Source organism: Dermacentor andersoni, chromosome 2 (assembly GCF_023375885.2).
Source record: "Dermacentor andersoni chromosome 2, qqDerAnde1_hic_scaffold, whole genome shotgun sequence".
Classification (NCBI taxonomy): Eukaryota; Metazoa; Arthropoda; class Arachnida; order Ixodida; family Ixodidae; genus Dermacentor; species Dermacentor andersoni.
Genome location: NC_092815.1, coordinates 14852772 through 14862013, shown reverse-complemented (window position 1 = coordinate 14862013; position 9242 = coordinate 14852772). Strand labels below are relative to the sequence as shown.

Genomic DNA, 9242 nt, shown 5'->3' with positions numbered 1-9242 from the left:
TGCCAGATTCGAGACCTTCGCCATGAATAAACGAGAGAAGGGAAACCGAGGGGCTCGATTTCGTCTCACTTGGCGCAATACGAGTGAGACGAAAGAGCTCCTCACTCTTAAAGACAACAAAAAAGGCAGTCGTGGTAGCGTTTGCAGTATTTGCATTCTACCGTGAACCGCAAAAGACGAGTCTCGCCTGGACCTTAAGCTCGGACCAGACGTTGATGACACTGATATCACGACCTATTTGATACCTACATAATGCTCGCTTTGTTTCATATCAGCAAATATAAATGCAGAAGTCGCATGTGTGCATAATTTATACAACTGCTGCATTCAGCGAGCGCGGGCTACGAACCTTACATTCGCCTCGGTTGTCCTGCCGAAGAGCTCCACCGCAGCTGGCGTCATTCCAGCAAAAGCCACCACCATCAAGTTGAAAACATCGCACTTGGCAACGTCGACGGCACTGGAACTCGCAGCACTTCGAGTCGCACTATAATTTATTAATTACGAACCAACACACAAATAGTCGATTTTTTGCGACTCGAAGACGGCACTACGGTGTTCATTGTCATCTTTACGGCGGTCTGCATGAACAGTTGGTATTTGAAATCACAGAAGCCATACATCACCTGACCGAGAGAGGACATGAAATAATTTTTTAGTGGCTACCAAGTCACTGTGTTTTCACCGGCAATGACCATGCCGATCAAGCTGCTAAATCGTCTTATGCAGAAGACAACCGCCTATCGATCCCACTGTCTAGGACAGGTGCTGCAAGGATGATACGCCTACTTGCACGCCAATGCACTACATCAGAGTGGAAGCAAGCCCATTTTATGCGCGCCCGTTTATACACACTGGATCCAACCTTAAGCCTCCGACTTCCACCAGGACTTCCCCGAAGCGACGCGACCCGTTTGTGTAGGCCATGATTGGGCGTGGCGTTTATCAATGCCTACGCGTTCCACATAGGGATGGCCGACGCGGCAGCACATGCGGCGATTGCGGCGACGACTGCAGCACTTTGCCATTGCCCGCAGTACAGTGCGCAGAGACAATCGCTTTTCGTCGCGCTGAACCAGTTGGACGACGAGCCCCTGTCGGAAGAAAGAATTCTGAAACATCGACGCGGCTTAACATCGCATCAGAAGGCCGTGCAAGCGCTACTGTGCTTCTTGAGATCGACCGGCGTGTGTGGCCTCCTGTGATTGAAGCTCCTTTTCTGTTACCTGTTTCCTTGTCTTCTTTTTTTCTTATTTCTTTTTCTTCTCCTCTTGCTTTTTGTAGTCCTTACAACCCCTATATCAGCACCCCCCCCCCCCCCCAGCAGTGCAGGGTAGAAAACCGGAAACTCGTCTCTGGTTAACCTCCCTCCCTGCCTCCCCCCCCCTCTCTCTCTCTCTCTCTCTCTCTCTCTCTCTCTCTCTCTTATTTATGCATTTGTTGTCTCATCGCATGGTACGTAGGTTTTCTCGGCAACCCACCACGGTGGTTCAGCGGCTACGGCGTTCATGCTGTTGAGCGCGAGGTCGCGGGTGCGATTACTAGCCGCGATGGCAGCGTTTCGGCGGAGGCGGAACGCAGCAGTAACACCCCACGCACTCAGATTACATACACTTATTCCTTATTAGCCATGTATTCTTTCTGGACGTTAAACCGCAAAATTATGTTTTCTCGGGAACTGCGAGAATACGCATGCACGCACAATACGTGCACGTGCGCATCTATTTGGGCGTACCGTCTGTGACAGCGTTTACCTTCCATACTTGGACTGTGTAGCCCTGCGGATGCCTTGTAGGTGCACAAGGTATATGAGGTTCTTAACGACTGTTCGCGATCTCTGGAGTGCGCGCCTTATATATATACATTGCCGACCTGCCCATCGACCGCAGGGTAGCGAAAAAAAGGAAGCTTTTATTATGGAGGCGCGGGGAACCCCAAGGCAAACATTCAGCGCAACATAATGATAGGTAATTTGAGCCTACGTTTACTTCTAAAGAAGAGGTGCGCGATAGCGTCACTATACCCTTTAGGTGCGGATACAATGAAGGGCTGGTAAACCAGTGCGGCTGGTTGGCATGCGATAGCGAAGCTCACATAAGCTCGCGCTGGAATTTGCCCGTTTGGCAACCAAATTCGAGCACCAACTTCTTCACCATGGTGTATGGGAAAGAGATGTATGACGGCCGCACTACTTGGCCAGCAGCCGCTTCAGTATTTCGGAGAGTCACCGGTTAAATTTGACGGTCTTCATTTAAAGTGAAGCATTTAAATTGAAGCATGATTTGTAACGTTGGAGCACGCCAGCCTCCGGAAGAACTTTTCAAAGGTCGCGTTTATTGTACAATAAATTAAAAGGCACTGAAGACGCGTGCTTGGTGGTATATAAATAGTAAACAAAACAAGAGGGTTGGGGGGCACAGTCACAGCTGATGTGTCCGGGTTACGTGCTCGTCAGTTTCGTGTCTCCTGCTCCTCACCTGGAAACAGTTGGAAAAGAATGTCGGTTTGAAAGTTTGCGCTTGCCTGACTGAAATGTCAGTTGGTGCGTTTATTGTGTTGCGCCGATTTTTTAATGATTATTTAGGCTGCCACCCCAGGTGCTTTTCTTGTTTACTGGTAGACTTCCATCAAGCACGATGGCTTAGATACGCCCCTTTTTTACGTGATGTTAATGCAAAGGAGATGTTCGGGCCTTTATGCGGCAATGGCAAGCCTAACCTCGTCGTTAGGCAAAAAAAAAAAGAAAGAAAGAAAGAAGGAAGGAAAGAAAGAAAGAAAGAAGACGACCAACGGAACAACGTAAGGTAAATCAGATTGTGATTTATAACACTGATGATTTACGCTTGTGGTATACTATATAGCCTATAGCTGGCGATACGTTAACCGCGTGCCTGATAGTTCTACTATAAACAGCAGTTTCATGAAATACTTGTGATTTCAGGTATGGCCGCAGTGCACCAAATACACAACAAATTATGAAGGTTGGTCCCAGCAAAAGTACAAATGCGCTCCAACAGACACATGCCACGCAGTCTTTAGCTCTCACCTGCAAAATCGTCGATGAAATGCCACTCCCGTTTCCTATGGCATTTTTGCCAGCACAGGCTTATCGCCCACGTTATCGTGAAAATGGCGTTGGTGACAGCAAATGATATGTACAGCGCGTCGTAGGAACCCATGACGTCCCGAATGTAACCTGCAAGTGATAAGGGTGCTTTGTGTATGAACCTGGATAAAACTGAACTGAACGTGAAGACAAACGAAGAAAAGATCACACTTATTGTCAAAACCCCGCGTGAGCCTAAGTCTGCGCTTTGAAGAGACTTCGCAATGTTCGAGCTGGTTCCACTAGCGGCATCAATATTCCGCTCACATTTACTTCATCAAGCGCCACCGATAATTATTCTTTTTTGCATTAACGGAAGTTATAAATGCAGCTTTGTGTTCTCCTGACAACAATGACGGTAGCTAACCAATGAGCGGTGGCCGTGCGAGGCAGATTATGCCGGCGATGAAATTCGTGACGCCCAGGCTTAGTGGTAGCGATCGCTCGTCGAACAGCTCGGCAACCATGACGGTGCAGGCGAATATTCGTCCGCCGCCCGTTACGCCGGTGAAGAAGCAGCTGGCTAGGAGGATCCAGTAGCGCTTGTCCAGCGCCATGACAGCCAAGGAGGCTGCCTGGATGGCGAAGCTCCAGAGCATCAAGGCGTCGGCGCTTATCACCTGCGCCAAGGCAGTTCAGGAACCGAAACTATAATTTCAGAAGGAACAAGGCAAGTGCTAGGGTAGCAGACACTGAGTCGTGATTTCAGTTGTGAAACACATTCTCTTGGCTTCAAAGGTGTCTTTTGCGAAATCACGACAAATCGTAGTCCAGAGACGCGCAAACTGATAATAAAAGAAGCGACAGACGAGCCTGTCTTGTCCTTTTCTGTCCGTCTGCGTACGATTCGTCATGATGTCGAATTAAAGAGCCCAAGCATCAACCAGTCTTCTTCGAACTCAGGGCAATGGAACAGTTGGGCGTCATAGTTACCCGACCAACCAGTCCACAACATTTGAACTGTAACGAGCTGACTAGAACTTCACGGCTTGAAACCTAGTTTATCACACCTCGAAGCGACATTTAAAAATTTTAAGTGTTGAAGAAACAGGGAAAACTCGACCCATACTAACAAAATATTATAGACGAATCTAAGAAAACATTAAGCATTTTAGTGCTATGATAATTATCTTTGGCCGTGCGCTTTCAATCTAGTCGCAGCGTCGACTATGGACTATTATGTTATGTATGAATTTGTGATGTCAGAGCAGGAGGCCTAATAAGATATGAAGGACCGGGCTGAAGTCTACGACGTCGACTTATTTGTGCGTTCGGCCCACCATAATGTGAATTATGGTAACTAGCCTGCAAACTTATTTATCTCTCCTTTCTTTCGTAACAATATTGTTGCCTCGTCTGTCAGCGGCAATTAGGTGCGTTGGTGCAATAGTACACCTTCGAGTCCAGAATCAAGCCGGTGCCTATCCTCGACACCAGGTCCCCGACGGCGCTGACGGTGACCAGGGCGACAGCCTCGTATCCGCTGAGACCGTTGTCCGAGCCGAAGTCAACGGCGGTCAGCAGGAACGACGAGAGCACAAAGAGCGACACCGCCCGAGATGCCGCCACGTGAAGGAACTGCGCGGACAGCAGCGAGCGCATGTTGCGTGCGAGCCTCCTCGACGGTGAGTCGCACTTCTCGAGAAGCGAGTCCGCCTCGCGTGGCCGCAGGTTGGGCGGGATGGACCTGCGTGACAGGCGTCCCGCTTTCAGGCCATCGGCGTGGCCACTGAAGCAGTCATGGTGGGCGTTATCACAATGTCACATAGAGCATGTAATAAGTCGGGAAGTCCGCATTTTTCCGTTAGGAGTATCACGCTGGCGCCATTAAGTAATGACCGCGGCTCACTTGTCAGAAGTACTTCCTTGGCACACTTCTCACGGCTGTGAACGCGTCGGAGGAGGTTACACACTGTTGTCACTGAGTGGTTAGGAGGTTTTACAATGAATTAGGTTGCATTTTCGTGCGGTTGAAGTTGTGTTGAAGTTGTAGCCCAGTGGCTATGGTGTTGCACTACTAAGCTACTGAGTTCGGGATCCCGGTCGCGGCTGCTGCATTTCGACGTGGGCTGAATGCACAAACGCTCGTATACTTCTATTTAGTTGTGCGTTAAAGATCCCCAGGTGGCCAGAATTATTCCGGAGTTTCCTACCACGGCGTGCCTCATAATCATGTCGTGGTTTTGGCACGTCAAATCTCAGAATTCAATTAAATCAAATTGAAGTTCTGCAAGCATAACCGCACGAGTTCTAGCGTGTGCATATTCACTACTGCCCCCTCTTTCAATTTTTTACATTGGTTTCTTAGATGCGAACGCTAGCCATAACCTGCGTTGAGAGTATGCGGTGCGTATACCGCAGGATGCATTACAAGGCATAAGGTCCTCTCGGCTCATGCCCTTACCCGTTGGCCTATTTGTGGGTTCATTTGAGCGCGTGTCAGAATATAGACGATGCAAGTTTAATTGGGGCTGATTAGACACTGTTAATTTGTTCTAAGCGCGTTCGCGACAATATTAATCCTGATTATGCTAACGTTCTCGGTTATGTACGGCCGCGCCACCGCTTTTCTTCCCAAAGCAAACTCCCTGAAGATGCTAAAGATTCAGTGTGCGACGCACCCCTTTCACCATAATATTCTGAAGTTGCTTCACATTTCCGTCAACGACGGATACGTTTCGTGACGGAGTCCGTGACTAATTTGGTAGGATAGCATGTCGCGGCAAATACTGACACGGCACGTCGGGGCGGATGCTCGCCAGACAAAAACGTGCCGTGTTAGTATTTACGCAAAAATCATAGAATCGGAGTACTCGCAGTTGATCTTGCCAATAGCATAGTCATAGGTGGCTGCTGGTCATTAGTTTGTTCGCTTGTTTCTCCTTTCTTTATTTTAATAACTTATTTGAAGCACACCTAAAACGTAGTGCGGCCAAGAACAGGTAAAAGGTGTCCAACTAGAACGCGCAGGAGGACGCTAACTCATTTGTGCGCTTAGTATAAGCTGAAGGAAAGCAATAAAATGGTACTAGACAGGAACCGGACCTATGACAACCCGTCGTGGTTGCTCAGTGCCTATGGTGTTAGGCTGCTAAGCACGAGGTCGTGGGATCGAATCCCGGCCACGGCGGCCGCATTTCGATGGGTGCGAAATGCGAAAACACCCGTGTACTTAGATTTAGGTGCACGTTAAAGAACCCCAGGTGGTCGAAATTTCCGGAGTCCCCCACTACAGCGTGCCTCATAATCAGAAAGTGGTTTTGGCACGTAAAAACCCATAATTTTAAAAACCGGACCTAGGACGAAGCATTGTGAACGCATCTTTTAAGCGCTCAACACCGCCAAGCCAAGGTAGGTGCTGAATACGAAAGTCGCTTACCTGACCGCTGTAAACGATTCGACGAGGCTCTTAGAACAAGAATGTGCGAACGACGCGGCCTGGAAACTGCTCCTTCTTGGTCGCCTGACAGCAAGCGGTGACTTGGGCAGCTCGGAGCCGTTATGGCCGCTGGAGCAGTTGTCATCGCTACGGGGGACGCGGTCGACGTAAATGCAGCCGAACAGCATGTTCAGCTGCAAGGCTCCCAGTATGAGCAAAGCTATGCGGAAGTCGAAGGCCTGCCGCAATGTCTCGACGATCAGCGGTGATACGAAGCCGGACATGGCAGTCACCACGAACAGCAGGCCCATGGCCGTGCCTCGGTAACGAACGAAATGCCGAGCCACTACCGTGAACGGCAACAGCTCTTCACAAGCCACGCCCAGGCCTGCGTGAAATAACCTTGAATAAATTTACGGTAGCGCGAATAAAAGACAAGACAAAAGAAGACACACAGGGACACAAACAGCGCTGTGCGCGTCCCTGTGTGTCTTCTTTTGTCCTGTCTTTTAATCGTGCTACCGTAAACCTATTCAAGATGTGTTACCAACAAGCCCACATTGCAAACCAGCGGGAAATAAGCCACATATAGATGTTATATACAGTCGGGGCTGCATCTTTGGCGGTGGCAATGTCCGGCCGTTGAAGATACTCTTAGAAACGTGGCAAGTAATAAGCCACGAATCGAGCAACACTGTGCAAATCATTGATATACTACAAGAATGTTGCCCAATGGTCAAGAAGTGTTGAAGTGTTATAGAAAGAAAACCAGGCTGTTCCTACTCGGCCGGTGCACTATGGCGACTGGAGTGCCTCGTTTGCAACAAGGAGGTGCTGTTGATTTCTTGAAGAAAGGAAAAAGTCGTGACAGGGACACTCAATGCTGCTCACTGACACAGTATTTAAGTGCATGCGAGATCTGTGATGCAAAGCTAGCAACCAAATTGATGTTAGCCATCTAGGTTCCTTATTCAACGTTCGCCATGTCACTGAACACGAGCTTTCGTTCTCCTGCGTTCCGCGGCCATGAGAGGTCGCCTTGGCTGATGATCGAACCTGCGACCATTCGCAACGTCATAGCTGCTTTACTTCCCCCTGCACTCAGTGGCATGTAAAGGCCCCGAAGCATAACAGAGTGGTTGCTTGGGCTGCATGATGACAATTCACCAAGAAAGTAGCCTTTTTTCATACATAGTTCGCAAAGAAGAAAAGAAGACGCCCTTGCAGTTTTATAGCTTGCACAGGAATATACGTGTGTCCCAGCTAACGTTAGTCAAGCGGTTCAACGAAAAAAAGGAACGATGAAAAAAAGCTTGACATGTTTGCACAGCGCAATCGACGACGACTGAAGGAAAAAACGTGGTGAAAAAACGTGGCGCATGACATGATCATAAGCCCTACAGTGTTCGGTTGTCAGACGTCTGACCACCGAACACCATAGGTCTTATGATCTAATATTGCGCCTGTTTTCTTAGATGTAGTAGGTATAGCAGAATACGAATAATGCTACATAAGCGCTGCAGAGATTTGTCCTTTGGTCTTACCATAGAGGACACCGTATAGAAAAATGACTTGTCCCAGGTTCTGTGCCAGGGCGCAGGCCATCACAGGCAGTGCGCAGAGAAGGGCACCGGCCACAAGCAGGATCCGGTCCGAAAGCCACAGGCCAAGCAATCCGTACAGGGGCCCTGAAATGCAGGTAATACGACCAAGGGTTAGAGACGCAACGATTAACAGCGCATATTCGAGCTGTTGCTGGCATTTCACCGGGCCGTGGGGCCAAGAGGAAGCGCGGCCAAGTTAACTGGGATATACGGCGAAAAAGAATGGCAGACAATCAATAACCGGCCAAAAAACAGCAATGCGTCTTTTAATGAAAAGATTACATCTATGTGAAATTAGCATGAAGTTATACAGCACACAAACTCTTACGAGTTCCTAAAAAAAAAAGAACTCGAACTCGAAAAAAACTTCGTCCTGGCCCTGCGACAGAACTTACAACCACTGCATTTTCAGCGCAGTCACTCTACAAAATGAGCTAGCAGGAAAGCTAACAGCGGGCGTGGTGAAGGCGATTTATTCGATGACTCGATGCACTGCAATGCCGATTTGCCGACATAATTCCGACATAACTCTTCCCTCTGCCATTTTTTGTCCTTGCTTTGAGCCTCTAATAAAAGGAATGTTGCAATGACTAGGTGAACAACATTTATTTTTTATAGAGACTGTCGGATAGGGAATCGTGATCTTAGGCTATCCGAAAGAATGCGCCACGCAGTTGCTTTCTCGTGCATGTAAGTACCTAGGAGCTGCGACATGATGATGGCGATCGTCAGTGGCCACGACGCTTCCTCGCGGTTGATGTGCAGCATGCCCATAAATCCTATGTACATGACGGACTCCGACTTGGTCAACATCATGCCGAAGAAGACGAACACGGCCGCGCAGGCTGCCACGGGCCAGCAGGCGCGAGAGTCTGGCAGCGCCATTGCGGATACTGTCTCTGCCGGAGGGTTCTACCTACAGGCTTTGTTCGTTGCCGCACTCGATGGCGCCTACCTGCAAGAAAAAAGAACCATATGCTGCGGTTCATTACTATCGTGGACGGGATGTTATGCGAAGCTAAATCCGAGGAGCAATGAAGTTTTGGTTCAAGGTTGAGTGCTGGCTGTGTGTACGGGCGACTGAACAATTTTTTTTTGGTAATTAAACTCTGTGTTCTAACGTGCCAAAATCACCACCTGATCACGAGGCACG

General features: G+C 48.8%; 1 protein-coding gene across 1 annotated transcript; it reads right to left on the bottom strand.

Moving 5' to 3' along the window:
- Positions 1–2451: 2451 nt before the first annotated feature.
- LOC126542939 (monocarboxylate transporter 12-like) lies at positions 2452–8974 on the bottom strand. The gene is made up of 7 exons (XM_055077618.1): positions 8788–8974; positions 8030–8173; positions 6486–6873; positions 4502–4835; positions 3474–3726; positions 3047–3196; positions 2452–2477 (listed from the first exon to the last, which is right to left on the bottom strand). Exons 1-7 carry the CDS (start codon positions 8972–8974, stop codon positions 2452–2454), a joined length of 1482 nt encoding a protein of 493 aa, XP_054933593.1.
- Positions 8975–9242: the final 268 nt, after the last annotated feature.

What these genes read in the sequence shown, in the direction of transcription:
- LOC126542939 (XM_055077618.1), bottom strand. Translation starts at nt 8,974, where the DNA reads ATGGCGCTGCCAGACTCTCGCGCCTGCTGGCCCGTGGCAGCCTGCGCG. An exon ending in GCTTGATTCTGGACTCGAAG is followed by an intron (nt 3,727 to 4,501) that starts GTGTACTATTGC and finishes GCCTTGGCGCAG; the next exon opens with GTGATAAGCGCCGACGCCTT. An exon ending in TTTCATCGACGATTTTGCAG is followed by an intron (nt 2,478 to 3,046) that starts GTGAGAGCTAAA and finishes AACTGTTTCCAG; the next exon opens with GTGAGGAGCAGGAGACACGA.